General features: G+C 37.7%; 1 protein-coding gene across 1 annotated transcript in view; it reads right to left on the bottom strand.

The window, feature by feature from the left end:
* Positions 1-419: 419 nt before the first annotated feature.
* The window catches only part of HCN1 (hyperpolarization activated cyclic nucleotide gated potassium channel 1), a 199,179-nt gene continuing 173,666 nt past the window's right edge, over positions 420-25,932 (bottom strand). The window contains 3 exon segments of the mRNA XM_018077327.2: positions 420-1,647; positions 3,546-3,710; positions 20,467-20,707. Of these exon segments, the coding sequence (XP_017932816.1) occupies positions 806-1,647; positions 3,546-3,710; positions 20,467-20,707 (1,248 nt within the window). The 3' untranslated portion in view covers positions 420-805.

The following is a 25,932-nucleotide window of genomic DNA, read 5'->3' as shown; positions in this document are numbered from 1 at the left end:
CTAAATTCCTAAACAAAGACCTTGCAATGGTACACCACACAGCAGCTATTTTTGCTTGGTTCTAAAAAGTTATTTACAATGGCAATATTTAGTCTTTGTAAAAGTCTTTAGCAATATGAAGATCAAAGTCCACCCAATTTTCTTAAACAACAGAAGGGTTGACATGTCATGAGGTTACAACCTATCCAGAGGAGTGCTAGTGCCACCCTTTAGACTGCAGATGTTTGCAATATAATGCTTTTCCAATCTAAATCCAAATGGATGGTGCTAACATATGAAATGTAATGCAAAATAACAACTGAATTCTTCACAAGAAATTAACATCATATACGCAATAAATGAAATAACACAGGTTTCAGAATATCACTCGGTCAGTGCTACGTGTTACTTGTTAGTTAAATTGATTTTTTTTCTTTTTTTTTTTTTTTTTAATATACTTGTTTGAAGTTTGTTATTGTGTTGACAATAATGAAAATAGCAGATCCCCTAGACAGAGAACAGCTCTTAGGCTGATTTTGAAGTCAACACATTAAAAACATTACAGCTAAATTTAATTTTCTTTAATGGTTGAGAGGAAGGAAGACATGAATTCAAACAAGTTTTTTTAATTCTTTTAATATATATATGTATACATATATATGTATATACATATACATATATAATTTTTACATTCGTTACATAGGGCAAAGCTGTCTAAAGTATTTTTCTCATAGTAGACTGCTGGGGAACATTAGGAAACAGGCTACAACAGTTCGGGGGATGGTGCTCGGTTTGTTGAAAGTCTGTTGCTCACAGTCATCAGGGATCATAAGTTTGAGGCGAAACGCGGTTTGTCTCCCTCGGGCTCTGTGCTTAAGACTGTGGAAGAATCCCTTTGCAGGGGAGCAGCGGGCGGCGCGGCCCCCCGGTTCGGGGGAATGGCTCCCGAGGACATCTGTCGGAAGAGCGAGACCCGCTGCGGGACGGAGGCGCGGCCGGCCGGGGGCACGCCGGGACCCGGGGCGGGCTGCGGGAGGGAGGCGAGGGACTCGCCCACGGTGGGGTGAGGCCTGGCGATCAGCGTGGAGATCTCGTGGGGCAGCGAGGGCTGCGAGGCCGAGAGCGGCCGCACCTCCCGCGTCAGGTTGGTGTTGTGGAGGGCCTGGGTGCTCTTGTGCACCTCGTTCTTCTGCGCCGCGCCGGGGGGCTGCTGGGACGCTTGCGGCGGCGGCTGCTGCGGCTGCGGCTGCTGCTGCTGCTGCTGCATCAGGGAGAGCTGCGAGGCGGTGGGCGAGGCGTACTGGAAAGTTCGGCCGGCCAGCGGGCTCTGTACCGGCGGACTGCAGACGGCTGTGGTGTAGGAGCAGGGCGACAGGATGACGGCAGCCTGCTGGGGCGTCTGCGTGCTGGGCGAGGGGGAGTGCAGGTTCCCGTGGGAGAGGCTGCTGGTGCTGTACACGGGCGGCGACTGCGTCCGGCCGCGCGAGGACGAGGCCGAGGTGCTGGAGTTGAGGGCCGGCATTTGCTGCAGGCTCACCGGGGCGATGGTCTGCACCATCTCCCTGTCGTGCTTCACGATCTGCTTCAGGATCTCGTTCTCCTGATTGTTGAAAACGCCGGTGTTGAGGTCTTTCTGGAACTTCTGCAGGAGGATTGAGTTCTTCTTCCCTTCACAGAGAGGCAGAAGGGTTAGTGATCCTGAGGCACAGGCGGCAGAGCCCCACTCTGGCTTTGTGTTTCAGCACCCAGCACTGGGTGCTGTGTATTGTAAAAGCCTCGGCAGGCACCGGGTCGCTGAACTAAGGCCCCTGCTCCGCCCCAGCCCAGTGCAGGAGGGGACTGCGCCCCCCGGGCACTGCCACAGTGGCCCACGCTGGTCACAGCTCCCCATGGCTGCCTCCACCTGCAGCCCTACATCCCCTCCCCGCACCAGCACAGCGGGCTCGTGTAAGACCCCTGCACTTAGATGCTTGGACTTTATGTGCCTCTTCACTTGCAGTTTACTGATTTTACTGCAATTACATGTAAGAATGGCAATTTACTGAGCAACTTACAGTAAGAGTTACCGTGCTCTGCATCTACATCATCTTTCTCTGTTCATTGCAAAACCAGATTTCCACTGAGCTGTTACATAACATAAATGCACCTGCCATCTAGCACATTCCTGGGAAGTAATAACTAGACATTAGTAACCAGTGGCCACCAATTGACAAGAAATCATCCTTTTAAATGTGAACTCATATGAACTTATGGCTAATGTGACAACCTGCTTGCACAATAAAGACTGCTGTACACTGCATCCTAATGTCTGCTTGATGGGTTCCAGTGTTTGCAGGATGTAGATGCTATTCTGTCTGAGTCATCAGATGCACAGGAACACAATGGCACTCAATTGCTCCATTTTTTTTTTTTTTTTGATAAAACACTTCAGATGGGATTGCTATTCCCAAGTGGACTGGACTTTACTGCTAATATTATTCAAGCACCTATTACTTAGAGTTGGACTACATTTTCAGAGAGTCTCAAGAGACAAATTTTAAGAGTTTAATGCATGGAGTGCTCACAATCTGCAGAATACTAAAACACCTCTATTAAAATTAGAAACCTGTATACCTGTATTGCAATTCTTTTTGGTATATTAAAGAAAAGATACTTTTTTCCAAATCACATCTTCGGCTTAGAACAGGCAGCACGACACTTCCTTGCAATTCTTTTTGGTTTAATTTCGAAGAAACTACAAGTATTGAGAAAGAGGGATGCGGAGAAATCTTTACACTGGAATTTTATTGTGAAGTTGTGAGTTTTTTCACAGCTGCCTTTTAAAACCAGTGTCGATAATCAGAGTGCAATTCTCCTGACCAAAGACCATATATTTTGCCTACTGTGTCCTATTAGAGAGGTCCAGAATATTGGGATGCACGATGGCAACTTCACACCCCCTGTTCTGATAATCTGCCGTACCTTTCTGCCTTTCACTTGGATGTTGTTGGCCTGCTTTTCTGATTGCAAGCAGATCTGAGCAATGCCAGTGTGCAGCCATCAAGGCTAGCAGTGCCCATGTTGTGAGGAAAATGAGAGCCCTACTGCAAAGGATTAATTCACTTCAACAAACAAGGAGTTTGTGACTGCTGAGAGGCTTTAGCTCTTCCCAGAATTATAGATGTCATCTCTAAGCAATTTATTTAGGAAAATGTCACCTACAGCTGATGAAACAGCATAAATCCTATCAAGTGCTGAAGGCAGCAAAAGAAATCTACAGGACTAATAAATAATACTAATGATAATTAAAGTATGAAAAATATGCTTAGAAGAGTATGAAAACTATGCTTAGAAGAGTATGAAAACTTTCTAGAACTTCATGGTTTTTATTATTTAAAAGTGAGATTGCAAAATTTCATGTTGGCACAAGTGTTATGTATAGATCAACCAAACATTTACTGCTGTATAACAAACAAAACTTATGGACAGGAGTTTTCATTTTTAAGAGTGGCATTTTATCATGCAACTCAAGGAAAAGAAAATGCAGAAAGGTTTTAAGAATTAAGCATATAGAAAAAAATAAATACCTATCCTGTCTAGCCTATCAATTGCCACTGTTTCGAAGGCCCTTCTCATCATGGGGTACTCTTCCAGGACCTCGTTGAAATTGTCCACTGAGAGGGAATACAGGCGACAGTATGTGTCTGCTCTTACACTGGCAGTTCGACGGCCTTTGGTCAAAAGGCAGATCTCTGTGGAGAGAAAAATTCAACACACACAGGAAACAAAGAAGTTAGTGAACCATGCGAAACTTAAAAGCTAGACATTGACTCAGTGCTAACAAGTAATAATTCAGTACTCAGTAATAATTTTTCTATTGCTGTTTACACAAGCTTGCAGGGGCAATTTTGGAGGTGTTTGATTCTGGTTTTGGTACTCTGAAAAGAAAACTCAGGTTCATTAAGAGGTTTTTGCCTGTAGGTTTTCTTGGTCTGAACTCTGATTTTATCAAGCCTTTTTAAAATAATGCTTCAAGTTATAAGAAATGATCCATCACCTGTCAAATACAGCTTTCTGACTTTGATTAACCCAAGTGCTGAATTAACCCAAGTGATTATATTGATTTTCTTTTATATATACAACTGCCATAGAGGACCAATGCCTTTAATAATTCACTAGATTTACTAAGCCAAAGCAGTACATGATGTAATGATATTTGAATAAAAGAGCTGTTATAAGAAAAAATACTTCAAGCATGAAAATGCCTTCTGTTTCCTTGGGGTTTATGTGCTAGGTATTTTAGGAGAGCAAACTTAGGACTTTAGACTTTTTTTCTCATTAGGCTAAAAAATGGAATCCATTTGATTAGTCTAGTAGTTTTTCTCTGCAAGTGCCTACAACAGAAATTTGTTATTCTGGAACAGTGGAAACCAAAGCTATATGCAGAGTCCCAGGAAACAGCCCCAAACTTGTGATTGCTGATTCTAAAACCCACAGTAACAGGGTTACTGCATAAAGACCAAAGTAAATGTCTGAGGCATGTAACAGCAAAACATGGAGTAGAATATTTATGTACTTAGATTAATTTACATTAAGTACATTTTCAAGCTGGGGAATAAGAATGCATTTAGAAATATCAAGAATTCTTGAGCTCAGGCAGGATGAGAGATAGTTTCCCTAACCAGTTCCAGCAGTCAAGAGTTATGAGTTCATACTTGTTCATATTTAAATGCAAAGTAGGAAACTGTCTCCTCTGTTGCTTTTGTGTCCATTACATGCTCAACGTCAATCAAACTATCATTCTCAAGTGTGGAAAAACAAATGTTCTTTCCTAACAAAAATAGACTTTAGACTTCCTCAGACTTCAGTTATACAAAGTGCCAACAAAGTGCTTTTATTTTTTTGTTGTATGTCTTTAAGAAATAAATTTTTTGTTAATCTAGAATGTAAAGAACCTTGATTTTTTTTTCGTCTCATACTTCTTGAGGAATTTCCACATACTACCTTACCCTGAAGGCTTAGGGGATAAAATGCTTAAATTGCACTGGATAAATTAAAGGAAATTAGCATGGGACCAGTACTAACACAGAATGTACTTAAACCCCAACAGCGCTGCAAGAATTTATAGAGACTACTGGGTGTTGCAAGGGTTCTTGACCTAAAGTTCCTCACAAAACTTGATGCCCATGCAATAATGACAACTTACTGTAAAGAAACAGCCAGGTATAACAAGAGGTCAGCCCTTTCCTTTTCTAACTCCTAGTTCACCCTAACCTCCTCTTCTTAGACTGAACCCTCTGCATTTTAGTTACAAGAGTGAGAAGGACATTTTGCCCAAGGGGAGCAGTTAAATGCAGTGAATGCCTGCTCCATTTCCTAAGATATTCTTCAGATCTCGCGAAGAATAAAGTTTTACAATACATGGTTGAATTTATAGATAACTGTCTGAAAAATCTGTGTGACTAATGATCACCTTTTGATTTTCAGCTTTCTTCAATTAAAGTTGCTGCAAACAGTACTAGAGCCATAAAGAGATATCTTCTGCTGTTCTCAACAAATACAAGTACTTAAGTTGAAAAAGCATCAAACGCCCCAAACAAAATAAATGCTGTCTTTGGATCCAAATAATTCTGAAGTGTGCAGAAAAAAAATGGAGAAAGTACAGTTTTCATCATTAGTAATCTTGACCACTGTATTTTAGATAATTTAAACAAAAAGAATGGGAAGAAGTCATAAGAGACAATGTTAGATTTCATCACAGGAGACTGGGACCATGGAATGAATGGATATTGGTGCAACAAATACAATTGTTTTTTTCCCCTTTTTTCATCTTTTATTATTCTTGTCAAGTAAGGAGAATGGAAAAAAAAAATCACTGAAAACTACAATGTGCAGAACTCTGTTAACTCACAACTTCTGGTTGAAGAATATCTGTTTGGAAGGCTCTTAGTAACCATAATGGAGTCTATTAGTTAGATAAGACAATAAAGAATGGGTCAGAAAAGATATGACAAATGTCCCAAGTGCCTAGAAACTGAGCAGGGAATGCTGCTGTGGAGTCTGCCTGCTCAGGAAGCTAGGAAAACTTTGTGTTCTAAGTCAGTTGAATGGTGTCATTCAAAAGATGAACTACAGCTTCTCACAGAAAAAATATCATGTGATGAATACTTCTGTACTGCATTTCCAGCAATGTTTCTTGACTGATAAGAATTGTATTATAGTCACTGAAACATCCTCCATATTGCTTTGTTACACGCACCAATAGCATCATTTGTACTCTGGCCACAAGACTAATGTGTTTGTTAATTGTATGTGTTCATCTATTAGTTATTTTTTGGAACAGACTCTCAAGCCTAATAAGACATAATATATAAAATCTCTTTTATCTGGATAGAGACGAAGAACACAGAATATTGAAATATGTTCCTATCAAACACTTGTGTTCATTTAAATAAATCAAAGTTTGTTTTTCATGAAAAAAACAAAGTAATGAAAATATCCAGGATATATTTAAAATTAGTCTTAGTAGCATCAAGTGCACATGGTGCCCTCAATAATTATGCTTTCCTTGACATTCAGTTGTTTTAAATAGACTAGGAAATGCAAACAATAATAACACAAGAGTGTGTAGTGAAATACAAAGTGCACAGACTATTTTCAAACAGCTTGGAAAAACAAGGTTCTCTATTAGAATAAAAATAAGTGTCAGTAGCATATTATTAATATTTCTGTCTGCATTTGGCATGGTGCCTTACCTTCATGCTGACGCTTTCAGTGTGTCAAATACTTCTATCTTTCCTTTCCAAACAAAAGAATGTCTTTAATTCCAATTAATAATTATGTATTAGGCTGTAATGAACCTGTAATTCAATTCTTAATGCAAGTTTTACTTTATTATTTAATCTCTTGGATAACTGTTCCCTAGAACATTTTGAAACAAATGTCTGTCACTGCCCTAATGAAAAGTGACTATTTGAAAGCACTAAATGATGCTAAAAAAATAGATTTATTCTTTCAGTCTGTATGTAATACAAATGTAATTATTTCATCTGTGAAAATCATAATTTGTGTTCTGCTAGGGTCAGGTCTTTCCTGCAGAACAATACAGCTCAAAAGAATATGAAAAAGGCTCAAATACAATCTCAAGGTATTGACTAAAAAGCACAATGATATAAGTTTAAAGCTAAGCTTGTTCTGAAGGTTATAAATAAAATAATCTGATCACCAGTGTCTTAGATGCACACATACATGGGATGTGGTTTAGTGGTGGAATTGTTAGTGCTTGGGTTAGTGGTTGGACTCAGTGATCTCAAATGTTGTTTCAATCTAGAGTGATTCTACAATGCCATGGCAGTATTTCAGCAAGAGCATCAGGTTGAATTTTTGGAACACCATGAATTTCTGAAGAAGCTTGCCCATATCCATATAAAAAAGGGAATGCATAAGTTGTATTTTGTTATTGCCTTAATGTGACAGAACTCTCTGGATAGGAAATTCTACATACCTTAAAAACAGCAATACGGAAGACTGACTTCAGGAAAGTCTAAATGAGTTAAAGTGAATGACACAACCCACAGGATGAATTTTAAAGAATTAGGCTTAATAAGGCCCCAGTTTTGGTTCCAGCTGAGACCAGGTTCATCCTTCTCTTGGACTGTATTGATATGCCACTGTAGGTGATAATTTCCCCCCTCCCCCCATTGCTATGTGATTCCTGAACGCTTTTTTCTTCAAGAAAATAACTGCAGGGAATGTGGAAGAGGTTTATCACCAGCACCCTATATGATGTTGCATTGCTTCCTTAGTCTTTACTGGATGGAAATATATTTACTGCCACCCTAGCAATAGTTTCCTGTGTCCACTTTACACTGACCTAGGAAAAATCCTTTTTTACTCTGAGAAGCAATACAGTTTATCTGAATGTGTATAGTTTTCCAGTCACCATCAGTTCATTTTACATATAAATTATACTCCAGATATAATTACTCAACTTCATATGTCACACTAACACTTGACTAGAGATTAAAATCTTCAGAAATTCAAAATGTCAGTATAAAATTACCTTGCAGACAAAATGTGTCCACCAACAGATAAACTAGTTGATAAAGGAAAGAGGTATGAGTGCAGTACTTAGCATGCTCATTGAAGGACACCAAACCAGTCCTGTCTCCATATTTCTTAGCTTAGGATGGTAAATAGTTAGTGTAGAAAATTAATACAATGAATTACTGTATGCACACCTTTGTCTTGCAAGGACAAAACCACCAGAACTAAAGCACAAGTTCACTTTATTAGGTGCAGAAATAATTTTTTGTAGTAATGAATAAATGAAGTCAATAGTATTTTAGCTGTACAGCGCTCTCCCTATTAAAGGCAAGTAAAAATAATTAGCAATAATTTCTATGCATTTCTGTCCCCTTCCAAAGCTGTAACAGGTTTCCCATCATCTATCAGATTTAATATTACAGAATCTAATGAGGTGTCCTTCCAGCTGAGGACAGCTAACTACTGCTTCAGTTCCTCAGCAGGAAACTTGTTTCATCTTGTAGTAGGCATATACGTTGCTGTGCAAACGGGAAAGAAGCTATTCAGACCATCTGGTTGCTTTGAGCAGCAGAAGAAAGATGGAAAATTAAAGCAATTCAAAGGATTGGGTCAGTCAGTCTAGTAGACTTGGAAATGTTTTCTGAGAACAGGACAGTGGATTAGAATATTTTTTATTTTATAGAAAGCAATGATTTACTGAACTATCATAGACAAAACTTAAATGTACAAATGCTCTTTCCATCCACCCATCTTGTAAGTCCTCAGAGTAGGCTTCCCAGAACTACCAGGTTTAGGCTATTCTTATTTTCTAACATAAGTCGTCATAACAGCAACTACTTGGCATGTAATAAAGATCAATAGTTCTTTGCTTCCTTCAAGCTACTGAAGTTGTCCACTGAGCAGAGATGAGTTAATGGGCACTTTCTCTGAGTGCCAGTCACAGGAAGGGACCTTCAGCACGGGGCACTCTATTCTCAGCTTTACAACATGTAATGTGAATAATGTTTTTTTTCTTTAGGAAAGGACTATATGAAATTCAAGCAATTAAAAAAAAATCAGTAAATGGGGAGAAGCTGTTTCAAATGATAACACATTACTTTAACATACATTTCTGCATTTCTGTTTCCTTTTTCTTTATTAAACTCTGGAAAACAGTAAATGCATTTATCTATATTTTTCCTAACTTTTTAATGCATTCTTCTTATCTTTTAATATATTATTACTAGTACATAGAATAGTAAACTTGGGGATATGCTGCTTTTTGTTATAGTTACTAAAATAACTACCACCACATCTTATGATTAGTCAGAATGTAGTTTATGCCAACTAAATGAGTTTCAGTGATCTGTGTTCTAAAAACTTCAGTTCTGCATTTAAGGAACCCTACACTATGGTCAATGCTCAACAGGAACATTTCTGCAGCAAAGGAGAGATCTTAAGGAGGCAGGAAAATAGAGATAATTCCTGCCTTTTACAGCCAGATTTGTGGTCTGGGCTGTCCAAAAGAAAGCTATGCAAAAATTGCACCTTTTGTCATGTTATTTACACTAAATATGAAATTAAGACAAGACAGTTTGAGTTAGGAGATATTGCCTGCATGACCTTTTCATTTAAAAAGTGACAGCAGTAATTGTAAAGTTGCTTTCAGATATCTGGGTTCATCAGTTGGACAGAATGTTCATATAGGAGGCCTGGATACATGACCGAGTGGTTACTATTTGAAGAGGGACTGAAAATGGCCAATTAGAATTAAAACCAACTTCTGTAATATCTCAGTTTCAGTCTCCAGTTATTTTATTAACTATTTACCTAAGCTTAATTTAAATATATCTATTTGTAATTTTTGATAGCTGTTGCCCTTATTAGTCATCCTATTAAAAAAAAAACAAACCAAAAAAGCCCAAAAATCCCAAACAAGCAAAAAACCTCACAGGTTAGTTGTTTGTAGTAATTTGAAATTTCTGCCTCTGAAGAACCAGAAGAGACTTGAACTCTCAGTATGTTCATTGCTTAATTTACCATATTTTATTTAATTTAATATAAAAACAGCAAAGGAAATAACAAAAATTTCCTTGAGGAAAAATAATTAATCTGAAAAGAATTGCCTACCTTTCATTGACTCCAAATTTGATAGAATTCATATAGAAGTGTTTATTTAAAAAAAAATTTCGTATTTATTTAGGGTTTGCCAACAAGCCTGAGAGTACGCTCCTTTCTTTGCTTAGCTCCTAGCATTTATGGCACTTAACCTAGGAGAAGCCTGTTCCTTGAAGTAACTCTTGCTTTTTATCAGTCTGTTTCCTTGAATAAATCTTAATACAATATTTTATAGCAGTTCTGAAAAAAGCAGTGTGATAACTTGCAACTAATGTGGATGTTTTGAGACACTCAGAGCAGGTCCCTTAATATTTTCATGTGAAGTTCATTAAAAAAAACTGCAGAGCCCTTAAAATATTATCTACTGTGATATAAATAAATGTTGATGTGGAAAAAGACATTTTGAGCATATATTACATTTCAAGGCACATTTGGATGCAATAAGTCATTGACTTTTCAGTCATTTTGTAATGGTTTTTGTATATTTTGACAAGACTGATATATAACTGTATGTTTTAAGTCCTATTTCATGTAAATTTAATATTAAACATATTTCAGTGTAGTATGCTTAATATATATTGACAGTATAGTTAAATACTTTTCAGAATCAAGAAAGATGGACAAATATACATGGCCAGAATACATCTGCTTTTATAAAATGTGGCAAGTTATCTCACCAGAGACATTTTATTTTCCATTCTGACCTGTCTTTGCTTTTTGATTTGTGAAAGTACTGAAAATAGCTGTGGCCAAGTTTTCATGACTAGAGCAAACAAAAGCCAGTAAAAGAATCACAGAATCAATTAGGTTGAAAAAGACCTCTGGGATCATAGAGTCCAACCTTTGACTGAACACCACCAACCATGTCAACTAAACCCTGGCACTGAGTGCCATGTATAGTCTTATTGTCATTTCTTACACCCTTCCTGTTTTCTAGTGGTAACTCAAATTCTGCTGAGAAAGCTCTGTTTGATAGAACAGAAGCTTAGGATAATTTTATAAAAGAGAAATGCGAGTGCATATTTTATCTTCAGTGCTATTTATAACAGAGCATCCATATGTTTTTCTTCTACTTTAATGAAGTGTTCTTTCCACCAACAGAGACTAAGATAGTCTATTTATTATCTTGTAAAACCTCAAAATTTGACTGATATTAATTTTATTTTTTTAAAAAATATAATAATTAAACTTAGACAATGTGTCTATGTACAGATTTATTTTTCATAATGGCTGTGTCTAAGGCCAAAAATGATTTTGTGTGATTCATTTACTCCTACTTTTGTTCAGATGGATGCTTATTCCCTACTGAAAAAGAAGGCACTTAGTTTCTTAGTTCTGTATTCTCTTGTCATCTGGAGTTTGGGAAACAACAACAGTTACAATATAAACTATTCAACATGAATTTAAGGGGACTATAAAAATATTGCACTTCTTTTTCCCCCCATTAAATTATTAAAAAAAAATGATCAGAGACTGTCAGTTCTGAATTAACTATTTAGTTAAAATTCTGCTTTCTGAAGGTACTTGCCATATCCTCTTATATGTGGTTTATCTGTGTTGGCCACTTCAGATTTTCAAGCTATGCTGTGAGGTGTTTTACTTGTGTCTAGTTATTTTATGTATAAAGTCTAACCTAAAAACTTATACTGTACATGAATTTGCAGAATTAGAATTATAATTTAGTTATGTTTTTCAGACTGCAAGACTTATTACTTTTGTTATCATTATGAATACTGTTAAATTTATATTTACATTTGCTAACTAATAAAACTCCTAAACCCAAACCTACTTCTACATTTTAGCGCAACAGAGTAAGTTATTTTCATTCTATTTTACTAAAAAGTCTCTTGGAATTTTAACAATATTATTGTGTTTGAATAGCAAGAAGTCCTTCTGACTGAGTAGTGTTTTCTGTATAAAACATGGTGTCAAAAGAACAACACAATGGAGAACAAGAAATTAGGCAATATCATCAGGAATTGTATCTTCAAAATGGCAGACTAGTCTGTGCCAAAAGACATTTAATTTTTATGCCCTCTTGTAGATAATACTTTTAGAAAAATGTTCTATACTGTTCACCTGAAAAGTGTTTTACAAATGAGTTGGTATGGGGATCTGGAGATCCTGCTCCCTTAAAGCATTTAATTATATCCTTGTCTTTAAGAATATGAATAATTATATCTCAGGGAGGCTACTTATAATTAATTATTTGGATTATAGCATGACTATTGAGAGAATTCATCCACTACTACCTTGAATAAGGAGTAGCCATATGCAGTATTTTTTCCAAATGTAAAATTATATATCGAATCAGATCATCCATATGTAAAGCACTTCAAGAGAATTTTTCCCATTTATAATCAGTATTCTAATGCAAATCTTATAAAGTATTCTATCAAGAGGAAGCACTTAGAGTGTTCCCAGAAAAAAATAAGTGGCAAAATATAATCTAAAGTGACTCAACATTTCCCATGGTATTATTTTCCACTGCACTGGTCTAAAATACACTGACAGTTACTGTTCCGAAAGGGGGAAAAGCTCCATAAATAATAGGTAGGTCAAAGAAGTTCTGTCTAATTGGCCTTGTACAAGCTGAAGCAAATGCAAGACACAGTTTATTAGAATTTCAAGTGCAGAAGGGTAAATGTTAAAACTGCATTAAATAATTTAAGCAAAATAAAATATTTAAAATTGAAAATATTCCATGAACTACATGTTATAAAAAACAAAACAAAAACCAAAAGATGCTGTAATATGACTCTGGAACATTATCTGGGAAGATGGCAATGAGAATTTGGTTTCTGTATAAATTTGCTAGATGAACAATGACGTGAAGCACAGTTAGTGACATGTGCCTTTGAATAAATAAAATAAAACAAAATAAAACATGTATTTGTGTCTTATTCCAATGTAAGAGATAGGCCAATACATTTTCATATTTACAAGCAGTGACTCTCATATATACATCGTAAAAAGAGTTTTTAAAAAAATCACATACATTTCTTCATGTTCAAAATACCTGGAAGTTACTAGAAAACAAATGTTTTTAAGCAGTATGAGTTTTTAGTTAGTCTAAAAACTGATTTATATACTGACTCCAAGTGGCATAATACCATTGGGATTTTCAATGGGATAAAAAACAATGGATAGAGGGATCTGCAATGGATACCTCACAAATTGGGCAGCATGAATTGTTGCACACTTACCTACTGAAATTAGGAAACTCCCTCAACTACTAGTACAATGAAACCTCCATGTGGTCCCTAGACCTAATTAATAAAAATACCTATACTTCCTACTCACTCAGTTTGGATTTCCCTATATCAGCATTCCTTCAGGTCTCACACAATATCTATTATAAACAGGAAAAAAGGGGTTAAATTTCCTGGAACATACATCTGAGCTACTGAATGAAGGAAAGCCTGTGTAAACACAGGTGTGAAAACAGATGGAGAATGGAAAAGATAGCAAGGAGACAAGTCTTATCTTGTGTCCCTGGAGGTTGAGAGGAATTGTGCCAGTGACAGCAGCAAGAGCAGGATGGAACCACAGTGAACGCTCAGTCCTCTGAGTTCACCAGCAAGAAAGTAAATGAAGTAACAGCAGAGTCCTGAACGTGTTCCCAGAAACCCTCCTTTGGGTAAGCTGTGCTGAGCCTTACTGGTTGGGTAGTGCTGGATTTATTCCTTTCTTTTTGCCTCTGTAGGCATGTCAGGCCCACTCCATCACACCAGTTCAGCATGAAGGCAGCTCAGCATGTACTTAGCTGAGTCAGGACTGCATGCCCACAGTGTTTCATCTGACTCCACAGGGCTGGCAGCTGGAGGGGAACAAGCCCACCTGAAACCACGCCCACTCATCAAAGTCTTCTGCACTAGTTTGGGACAGCTATAACTTTTATGTTTGCAGGGCTAAACAATCTCAGGGGAGTTTTGTTCTCCAAGCAGGAGACTGCCATTTGTAGCAGAGTATATTGGAACACCAGCAGACTAGGTCTGGGGTGAGGGGTATGCACAGAAATGAAGGGTCACAAGGCATCGGGGAGTAAAAGGGAAGGAGAAATTGCAGGGCCTTATCTTACTGTGGTAACTGAAGGAGCCCTAAGAGCCACACATAGAGCCAACTGAGTAAGAGGAAGGAAGTTGTTGGAAAGGATTTATTTTATTAAAGCAAACTTCTCTTTAATTTATTAAACTCCTGCATGCTTGCAGCATGCAAACCGCAGCAAAAATCAGAATTGTCTCACATCAGTGGTATTACATCAGTTTCTATCAATATATATTTGTATAAGGTAAATTAGATAGTATTAGGCTTATTAGATACATTAATAATTCTGCTCTGTAAAGCCCCAGTAAATCATAAACTAATCTCTGTAAGCAAAAGACTCATATTATTGTGCTTCATCTTGAAAGATGTCAAAATCTTTGCATTTTACCAATATCATCTAGTGAATGGCATGCCATCCCATGGCAGGGGGGTGGGAACGAGATGATCTTTAAGGTCCCTTCCAACCCAAACCATTCTATGATTCTATAATTCTATGAACCACAGCTGAAAAGAGAGGACACAAGCTACTCATCAGATATCTGTGAATTGAAAAGGTTTGGATTGTGAAAAGGAGAAAATAAAAAATAATTCTAACATTCTCATCTCTCTGGAGAACACACTCTTTCCCTGAAATGTGTATCGGAGTAAAGTTTCCTGACCAAAGCAGACACAGGAAATATTGCACAGTGGAAGAACAATCCTGCATTCAAAACCTAGGATCAATATAGCCCCTTTTTTGCTTAATGGAGACATGAAAAATCTGAGGCTGTGGTGCTGTTTAAGAAGACACAACTTATAACAACCAATCTGTATGGCTCCCAGGTCTGACACAATAAATCAATATCAACACTTGTGCTCCCAGAAGCAAGTAAAGAGCACATAGGTAAGAGGGATGTGCCATGCCTGAACAGATCCTTTTCTCAATTTTTAAATGTCTTATGATTTGAAATTTCCTTGTCCCAGCTCAAAAATGCTAACTTTTGGATGTCAGGTATACTCCAGAGATGAGTTACCTGAGGGGGCCTTTGCTCTGGGGAGATTTGGGAGTCCCTGGAGAGTCAGGCTCCCCTCCAGAACACGTGGAGGGTTTCACCACCATCCTGCTTTGGATTTGGAAAACATTTGTCAAACTTTTAATATGTAAAATGTTTGGATATTAATAACATTGTATCAGTTAAAAAGCTAGGTAAAAAACTTTACAGTAAAAAAACAACTCTCAGGTAGTGGGAGAACTGGAGATTAGTGTGAAAGCCAACATTTAAGAAGAACCAAAGCAGTGTCACCAGTATTTGAATGGAGACTGTTGGGAGAGCAAAAGCCTGGAAAACCAAAAGTTGCAGTACAAAAGAGAGGAATATATGGAGGTTTGAAGACTGAGATGCTGCTGAACATTTAAATTCTCTTGCCTGATCATTGTTTTTAGCTAAAAAACCAGGCTTCCCTACAAATCTAGTCTTGACAATTGGTTGGTAATTCTTCTCGAAAAGAACATGCCTGAATAACCACCAGTGGAATAGACTAATCTGACTACACCTCTGCTGTACGTTTTCTGTTGACTTTTGAAGGACACGCAGTGATGACTTTAGAGAGATCTCTCCATAGACCTGGGTTTGATCACCATCTGCCTCTTTCCTCATCTGTGCTCGCTGATTTCTCCTTTTGAGAGTTAAGTACAAGACTTTAACCACAGAGATCTTGTGGTTTGTTCATTGGTATTCCTGTGGGAAGAGCATTCTGTCCCTTTACCTTCATGCATGTTCATAAATCTAATCTTCTTGAACTTTGTGTGCAGGAGCATTACTTAGCCCAGCATTGTGTAGGATGCTAATTCTCATCCTAAAAAGATTTTTTTCAGACTGCTGATTGAAGGACATTATCATCCTACCTATCTACTCCAAGTGCTAGTAAGAATTTCAAAGTAATTTCTGGTACTACCCTTTTTCCTAGGCCATATTCCCCCTACCCTCCCCCCAGCTCTCCCTTTGATGGAATACATAAAATTCCATCAATGGAAGGAATTTGTGAGAAATGCTGACCAGCCTACATTCCATCAGATCTGCAGTCAACACATCAAAAAGTAATATTCCCTCAATTATTAGATGATAAATATATTCAGAAAAAAAGTTTGATTTGAGGTTGACTATGTTCTTTCAAACTTTTCAGTAATGACCACAGAAAAAATGTTTTAAAGAGAGTGCTATAAACTATGTCTTGAACAGGCATGGACCAGTGGAAGGATTGTTTCATAAAGATTCTAGTCAATCCATTTTCATTTGTCTTTTACCAGCATTTGTAGAAAACAGTAACCTTTTACTGCCTTACCTTAGAATCCCTGTCCTCACATGATATAGTTAAATTAGTTTTTATAAAAAGGACAGGAATTAGACAGGGAAGGATACATGAAACTAATTTTCACTATATTGCACAGTTATATAGTCATTTCTACATCAGTGAAATTATGTAAGCCACAGTTACCACTGGAGAATTCCAGGATTTTAATACTTTATAGCTTTTATTGGATTTATTTTTAATTGAGGCATATCTCATTTTTCTGAAATGTCTATGGATTTTTTTATATCTTCCTTCATTTTTTTCCCTGTCTTTGAAAATGGCTCCCAGCTCTCTGTTATTAGGAATGGGATTGCTTCCACTTTCACCTTAGCATAGATGCATCTTTTCTCTTTACAAATACAAGAGAAACTTCTACCACTGACAGAGTTTTCATATTAAGGTTAAACAAGGTTGCCCTCAATGGAAATTATCATAGAATGACAGAATCAGAGAATGGCTTGCGTTGAAAGGGACCTTTAAGATCATCTAGTTCTGCTCCTCTTGTCATAGTCAGGGACATCTTTCACTAGAGCCCCATCCAACCTGACCTTTAACACTTCCAGAGATGGGGCATCCACAACCTCTCTGGGCAACCTATCCCAGTGCCTCACCACTCTCATAGTGAAGTTCTCTCTAACATCTGGTCTAAACCTACTGTCTTTCAGTTTGAAGCCATTCCCCCTTGTTCTGTCACTACATGCCTCTGTAAAAAGTACCTCTCCATCTTTCTTGTAGGCTCCCTTCAGGTACTAGAAGACCTCAATTACATCACCCATAATCCTTTTCCAGGCTGAACAAACTCTCAGCCTTTCTCATAGGAGAGGTTCTCCAGCCCTCTGATCATCTTGGTGGCCTCCTCTGGACTTGCTCCAAAAGGTCAGTGTCCTTCCTGTGCTGGAGACCCCAGAGCTGGATGCAGAGCTCCAGGTGGAGTATCACCAGAGCAGAGCAGAACAGAGGGGCAGAATCACCTCCTCGACTTGCTGGCCACACTGCTTTGGATGCAGCCTAGGATACAATTGGCTTTCTCAGCTGTAAGCACACATTGCCAGTTCATGTCCAGACTCTCATCCACCAGCAACCCCAAGTACTTCTCTCCAGGGCTGCTCTTGATCTGTTCATCTCCCAGCCTGTGTTAATACCGGAGTTTGCCCTGACCCAGGTGCAGCACGTTGCACTTGGTCTTGTTAAACCTCATGAGATTTCAGGTCCCTCTAGATGGCATCCTGTCCTTCAGGTGCGTCAAGGGCACCACTCAGCATTGTATCATCTGAAAATCTGCTGAGGGTGCACTCGATCCCTTCACCTGTGTCATTAATGAAGATATGAAACAATACTAGTCCTAGTACGGACCCCTGAGGGACACTGCTTGTCACTGATGTCTCTCAGGACTCTGAGCCACTGGCCACTACCTTCTGGATGCGACTGTCCAACCAATTCCATATCCAAGTAATTATGACCTTCTCCTTCTAGCTGCCTCTGTAGGCACGTCTAGTAACATGAATGAAGAAGGTCAGTAGAGAATGAATGGATGGTCTGGACTATATTAACACATAAGCCAAAACCATGGGGAAGAGTGTGAGGAGCGATATAGATGTCAACAGAGAGAGGACTCTGTGGGTAGGAGTCAGGTTGTGAGTGGTGCCAAGAACTAAGAGATGGAGGAGCTGACAGTGCAGAGGAACACCGTGGGCATGAGATTGATGGGAAGGGGAAGAAAACGCAAGGGACAAGCATGTGTCTGAACAACTTTCAGGAGCTGGAAAAGTGTGGGAAGGTGCTTAAACCTATCCCTTTTGAACAACAAGTAGGAAAACCTGACTGCACATGTGTTTGCAGCTTAATTGAGTTGCAAGCTTGAGGCGAACATTTGAATTCAACACTTCAATTCAGTCTTTCTGGAATGGAGAATAAGAATCAGTAGGCAAGTCAAAAATGTAAGCAATTGTATTTTGAGGATGTTGTGATGGCTAAGTTATTCCATTTTTTGTTATCTTGCCATGGTCCTGAGTATCTACCATTTACAATACTGAAAATGCAGTCTTTGTTAAGTACACAGCAGTGGACAAGGAGAGCTCCCCCCTTTTTTCTTCTCTGTCTCAGTCCATATTTTGTGTTTCTCTTTAACATCTTGATAGTTCAGAATCATTAATGGTATAATCCCAGTAGTAAGTAGTAGGGAGGAATTTGGCAGGTTTCAATCCAACTGAACTGTCTCCTCTCAGTACCAGGTGATTGGATTAGAAATTACTCTTCTTGTGACAAAAGAAATTACTGAACAGATTGTGTATTAATTCTTCACTAGACACTTCTCCAGGCTACAGCAGTAGCTATTACCTTCCATTTGCACCAGCAGCCGTTGGGCTTTGGATGCATTTGCACCCATTTTTGCAACACCTGTCTCATGACAGCTGCAATTTAGATGAGCAAAAGTGCTTTGGTATGCAGCGTCGGAAGTTCTTGTGGTGTTTGAATATCGCAAGTAGCTTATTTTTTTGCCTTCATTCCTGTAAGAAGGGTAGTGGATGAACAGGATGAGCTAAATAGTTGTTTGCACTGCAACAACAGGCTGACAGTTATGTAAAATACTTTCATGTGCAATCTCCTCTGATCCTCTCTGGTTCAGAGGAGTATTATGGCCAAATTCAGCACGCAGGCTCTTGCAAACTCATTTTCATAAACTAGGGCACTGTTAAGCATAGAGGAGACCAAGACCAAGGTTGCTCTGTTTCTTCATCCCCAGCATTACCTTTTCTTTCTGCTTTATCTCCTGTCTTCAGAATCTACACTTTAATCCTGTGGGATAAGCACAAGACCTCTTTTACCGAAGTGCTTCTACAAATACTGGTGATACAAATCACCTTGCAGAGGCTACTGCGGAGTGACAAGGTCTGCTGGCCAGATCAGTAGGAGTTGCTTTAGGGTATTATTCTAAAATGGGATTAGTTAAATAACTCTATAACACAATTCAAACGCTGAGCCCAATTCACTTTTCTAAGCTTCCCCCTTCTGTATACCAGCTAAATGGCACTGATTAGGCTTTCAATTGAACATTTTCTGAAAGGCTTTCAGCTCATTTCTGAGATGATTCATGGAATTCAACAGAAAATTGATAAAATGACCAAGTTCATGGGCAGCAGTGGTAACACAAATGTTCAATCAGCTTCTGAAAACCAGCTTTGCTGCTGCTTATGGAAGCAGATGCCTATACTATCACACAAAGACAATCTGCAGTCACAAGGAACAACTTTTTTTATATCGGTCAATTATTAGGTATAAAAAAAGAAATTGCTTTAATCCAAATATAAATATTCAAATCCCTTCATCCAAAAAAAAAGCTATTTTCATTAGGATTACCAGATTAATTTAATTAGGATTAAAACCCATGCCTTGTTTTTATTAATATACATCTGTTAGAGACCTACCCAGTCAGATAAGGAGTCCAATTTCTCATAATATATACCCGAAGAATAAATGTTGCTTTGTGCTAAAATTCAGTGAAAAAGCACTAATAACAACTTGAAATATTTGTGAATTACAAAAATATCCCATGTAAAATTGCTCTTTTATCCATTGCCTAATTTTGCAAATCTTAACATGATTTTTACCTTTAAATTTATGATTTAAAAAAGCGCTCTTTTTCAAAGATTAATCCTGTCAATTTTACCTTTAAAAAGCTATAAAATTACCATGTTAATGATTATATTTTTATTTAAATATTGTCTGTTAAATAACAGTGCTCTTAATTCAAAATAACTTCAAAATTCTGGAAGGTCATCCTGCATCTTTAATATCTGTCCTCACAACAGTAAGCAGACTCTGAATGACTTATTCGGAAATATTTTGCATACCTTTTAATGCAGTCTGAATTGTCTAGGCAAAAGATGCTTAGTAGACTTATTCTGAAGTCTCTTTTTGTCTGTTATCTGAACATGTTTTATTCTAGTGCATTCAATTCAGTGTTATCATTCATTTTTTTCTACTCACCTCCAAAGTAAGAGCCATCTGTCAGTTTCAGCTCCTTGTTGGATTTGGTGATGACACCAGCAACACCATGTTGAATGAAATACATCTTTTTACCCACAGCCCCTTCTCGGATAATATAATCTCCAGGCTGAAACACCTCAAATCGCAGTTTGCTTAGCATGGCAGTCACAAAATTTGGGTCTGCATTAGCAAAAAGAGGCATTGTAGCAACCAGCTTCCGACAGTTGAAGTTGACAATCTCCTAAATAGGAAGGAAACATCATGATAATCACAGTCAGTAAATATGTACAATATGATGGACATTCAAAAAAAGACTTTCTGCTTTCTTCACAAAGAATTTCTTTATCCTCACATTGGACATTTCTGTGTCTCTTTCTGTGCCTATTTTATAAAATATTTCATCTGTTTCTAGTGAAGTGACTGAAACATCAGTGCAGTCTGACTTGCATTTCTGAGGTTAAAGATTGTCTTCTTCTGGTGACTTTTCACATGTTATTTATTATTCCCATTGGAATTTAAGGGGAAAATATGACAGAAAGATAAAAATTAAATAGGTATTACTCTGCCTGACACAAGATTAGTTGTTGCAATAACTATATTAAAGTTATGGATTTATGTAAGCCCTGTGTTTTCAAATTATACACCAGTAATATCTTTCTGTTCTGAACTTATCCAGTGGCAATATAAATGTATATTACAGTTAGCTAGTTGAAATCAACAGGAAAATTTCCTTCCCAGTTTTTAATTCATTTTATAAACACAGAGGCATACATTTCTGTTCTTCAAAGAAATGGTTATATAGTAGACCCCTATATGCAGAAAGCACTACTCTTTTCCTAAGGCCTAAGGGGTTTCTCCTGCCAAGAGCATTTATATTTACAGGGCCAACAATGAGCACATCTACATGAAAATATTAGTACCAAAAGGCTATAAGTGTCCTTGCTTTATAAATAAAGATAAATAAATAAATAAATAAATTAAAAAAAAAAAAAAGGAACAATTTCTGAAATATTTTCAAGTTTATTCTTGGAAACCTTATATTGTGTTAGGAAATTAACATGATCAGTTGCCATTACAGATTTAACAGTGTATTGAAGAGCTGAGACTAATCACTATTACACTTAGAGAGGGGCTTAGGCAGATAACATCTACTGAGGTAGCAAACCCAGCATGACAGGAAGAGCAAGTATAATCTGTATATAATATGCACATAAAGCAAATGAAAGAAAAATAAAACCAGCAGTCACCTAACTGCTCTGTAAAACTAAACATGATTTTACTGTCAGTGGAGTACCCCTAGCATTTCTTACACTAAACCAAGTCTTTGAGATTGATGTAAATGAGGCATCCCACCTACAATTGCTCTCATTCCCTTGACTGAGACGCATTGCACTCCTGCTGGAAGTGGTTTTTTCAATCTCCTATGCGTTTGCTGTCTCATATATCTCATGAGATATATCTCATATATCCCATGCAGACAGCTCTCTGAGCATGAAGCTTGGCTATACTTATCCAGAGATCTTTTCTTCTCCCAGCCCCACAGTGTTATATCCTGCTTGCAGACATGGTGGGGAAGGTAATTCCACAGCATGAACAACAGAACCATAGTTGGTTCTTCAGATCAGTCCCCTTGCATCTGGGAAAAATTGGAAATCCCCCCTTTGAAGGGAAGCCATTAGTTAATGAGGCAAATGGATGAAGAGTGAACAGAGTGAAGAAACAACCACCTTTCCCTGAGCTATCACTTCCTTTACAAATAAATCCAGTGGAACTTAAAAAATAAATTGGAAAAGAGGTCTCACCAGAAGCCCGAGAACTAGTCTTCCTTGTAAAAATACATCTTAAATTTGATGCAAGATATCTGCTGTTTGCCTAAATTCAAAAACTAACTCAAGCAACAGCACTACAAGGTGTGAACACTGCTGTGTCATTAAGTCAATAGGGGTAATCCCAGGCTACCCCTCTAAGTTTACTCTGTATGAGGGAATAAATATCATACTGAGATTTCAACTGGCTGTCTTTTCTAAAGGATGAGGAAAAACTTGTTTTCCTTCCTGTTTAAACACTACTTTTCTTAGTAAAGCTTCAGGCATCACCTCTTTTCCAAAGGAAAGTCATTCTCTTCTCCCACTGCTAGCAGCACGGTGGCATCACAGGAGGAGCCCCAGACTAAATCCTCAGCTCCCTGTGAGACTTCCTTACTGCAGTCTTGGCTGATGCTGGCAATAACTATTACTTGTCTTGCCTAGCTCAGGGACTTTTCAGCAGGCTTGCTGCTTGTTTTCTGTTTCTGAAAGTGAATAGCTTGTCTTGCATGCCCAGGAGGCAGAGAAAGGAAATTACTAAAGAAAGCAAAAATTGACTGGAAATTATATAGAAGCTGGTGGGGAAGCACGAAAAAAGGCTGGGAGAGTAGAAAGTTCATCTCCAGTCAAATTACAAAGAAAGAGTAAAATAGACCTAGGTGGAGTAGTACTAAGAAAGAGAGAATGGGAAGAAAACAAAAAGAAGGAACACAGAGACCTAGGAAAAATGAAAAAATAAAAGAAGGCAGGAAGCTTGACTTTAAAAACAGATTGAGAAATGGAAATTGCTTGAAAAAGTGAGAGAACAGGAGAACAAAACCTGGAAAATAAGTGTCTAGAGTGAAAGCTGAGAAGTAGGGCAGATGAAGTAAACAAGAGAGAAACTGGAAAAAAAAGAAGTTATCAGTAACATGTCTTTAACAGTACCATAAGAGAGAGCATGATATAGAGAGAGGGGAGAATTCAGACCTGCATGACTCCTCTGTACAGAGCCAGTCCAGCCCAGCCAGAGAGGAATTCACCTCATCTTGGGAATCCCAACAAAACACACCCTGGACACAGAATTTTCATTCTTCGAATCTCATGTCCTCTTATTGCTCAATCTTCTGCCCACCTTTCTCTCTCATTATGAAATCTATATCTGGATATATCCACGTATACACACACATTATCCTGCTCAGCCTGAGTTGCCTAATGAAGGTACCAACATAGCTACAAAACCACCCTGCTGTGGTAATTTCAGCAGTTATATCCTAATAATGCATTCATTTTGTTGATTAGTTTTCTGTGAAAGTTTGTGCTAAAGTGCAAACCTTCCTTATTTAAAATGTTAGAAGGTGGAAAATTACTGAGGGAGAAAGAAATGTGTCATTTTTAGAGTGTTTTGTTTTTCTTTAAAGTGTTCTTTTATTTAAATATGAGATCATTCAGAGCAAGTAAAATACATTTCCCTGAGTCTTAATCACAGGCAGTACTGCAATTTCAGATTCTTGTGTATTACTTTAAATGCCATCTTGGGGAGAAAGAAACAGTAAAGATTATGAAAGTGTTTTATATAACTCAGAAAGTACCAGGAGAAAAAGTTCTGTGTTTTAAAAGAGAAGTAACAAAAGAACAAACTGACAAATTAAGAGGTGACACTTTGTGCAGAGAAAAATTTTTCACTCATATATTTTTTTAATTCTTTGGAGACAGTGAAACCAGTTTATGCTGCCCAATATGATATCTTAATTTAATGAAATAATAATGATTTTGTCTCACCTCTACTTGAGGAAAACACCAAATGAAGCCTCAGGAAAGGATGAGGGAAGAAAATACCAAATGAAGCCCAAGGAAAGGACTAAGAGTACATTATATAGCTGAAGCGGTTAAAGGGCAAAAATGATTCAGACCTACATGGAACAAGTGTTGAACTAGTCCAAATGTTCCTCTCCGTTACACAAGATTTAAGTCAGAGGTGCAGTGGTCTGCTTTAAATAAGAGACTGGTTAGGTAATTACACTGACTCCTGCTCCTTTGTAGTGTATTGGTTTTATTACTCATCTTGATCTTCCTGGATATTTTTTTAACCTGATGTTAAAGCATCAGATATTATCACTTTGTTTAATATTTCTTGATGACTGCTCTGAAGCATCTCAATATGTTAGAGAAGTAGTCTCAAGGCTGTCCTAGCTGTGATTGGGGTTCTCTGATGGCATCTGTAAATTTTTTAGGACTTTTTCTCCAGAAGATTTTTAGCTGGAGGTAGTGCTTTTATTTAGACTGACCAGAAAATGCTGTTGCTATAAAAAAAGGCAAGAAAGATCTGTATGCCTGAAAAGTTCTTTACTTTTTCTCAATAATCCAACCGAGCTAATAAAAGGTACTGTCATCTACAAATTATGTCCTTACGTGTAGGCCAACAAAGTCCATTTTTTTTCCCGAGTGTTCTTTCTTTATACTATGCTTTCGAAGGATGAGAAACTAAATCAGTCTTAATTTCCTGATGATTGAAAGGAAGAAATCACTTTACTGAGAAAGCTATTTTCTTCCTATAAGAACTAACTCACAGTTAAAAGATTACTGAACCATCATTAAGAGAGACCTATAGGAAAAAGCATTACCTTTAGGGATTTGGGGCTGTGTGAACAGATTAGATATATTTAAACCCAGTTTTGAGGAGTCATATTCTGTATGTGTTCATGATTTCCTGTAATTTTTTAATTCATTGGTCAATTATAGTCAAGTTTGGCAGAAAGGAGGTATCTCACTGGTACTAAGATCTCAAAGGTTTTATTACAGCAGGCAATCAGAAGGACTAGGATTAGTACCCCACTGGGGGAATGACTACATCATTATCTAACAAGTTGTTAAATGCCAGAAAATCTACATGTGGCAACAGGATGCAATATTCTTCATTTCTGGTGCACCTGAGATTGTTCAAATTGCTTGGACACATTCTGTTTAATCATCTATACAGAGTTTATGACATAAAAACAAATTTTTCTCAGAGGCCTTTCATGTAAATAATAATGACTATGTACATTTTTTCTGAGTGGGATTGACATGATTTTCCATTTTTCAATGACACTAATCAGTTTCAATATAGAGATTCTGCTTAAAGTTTACTAACAAACATGGAAACTCTTGGACACTATTATTTACATCTAGAGCTGTGTCTAGAAACAGTATTCTTTTTTCTTCATGACTTGATATTTTGTCATTCTGTTAACATAGCTGGATATTTTATGTGTGTGTTTTAGAAAACCTCCCTGTCTAGCCCCTTTGGTTATAGATTTTAAAGCCCAAGAATGCTCTGCATTCTTGCAGAGCAAGAATGTGGCCTGCATATCTGACCTACAGACAAAGCACAAAACCTGAAAAAAACTCGGAGGCAAAGACAGTTCACAGGATCTCAATTGCCTTGAAATCCAGTGGTCAGCCTGTCTATTTACATTTTCAAAACCCTTCAGTCCCCAAGACCTCCAGTTTACCTGCCTACAGGTTATCCAAATACAGAAAATTTGCCAGACAGCTGTGAGAGAATCTTAGGTAGCCAAAATGAAGAATGAATAAATAGGCTTTCCAGTCAAACAGTGCATTGAATGAGATTCCTTGCTTGGATTCTACCAGGACTGAGTCAAAGAAGGGTTTTTTTTCTCTCTATCTCTGTTCAATTCAG

This window comes from Manacus vitellinus, unplaced genomic scaffold (assembly GCF_001715985.3).
Source record: "Manacus vitellinus isolate BGI_N305 unplaced genomic scaffold, ASM171598v3 scaffold_36_pilon, whole genome shotgun sequence".
NCBI classification, from domain to species: Eukaryota; Metazoa; Chordata; class Aves; order Passeriformes; family Pipridae; genus Manacus; species Manacus vitellinus.
Note: the sequence above shows the minus strand (reverse complement) of the source record. Positions and strands in the feature narration are given on the sequence as shown.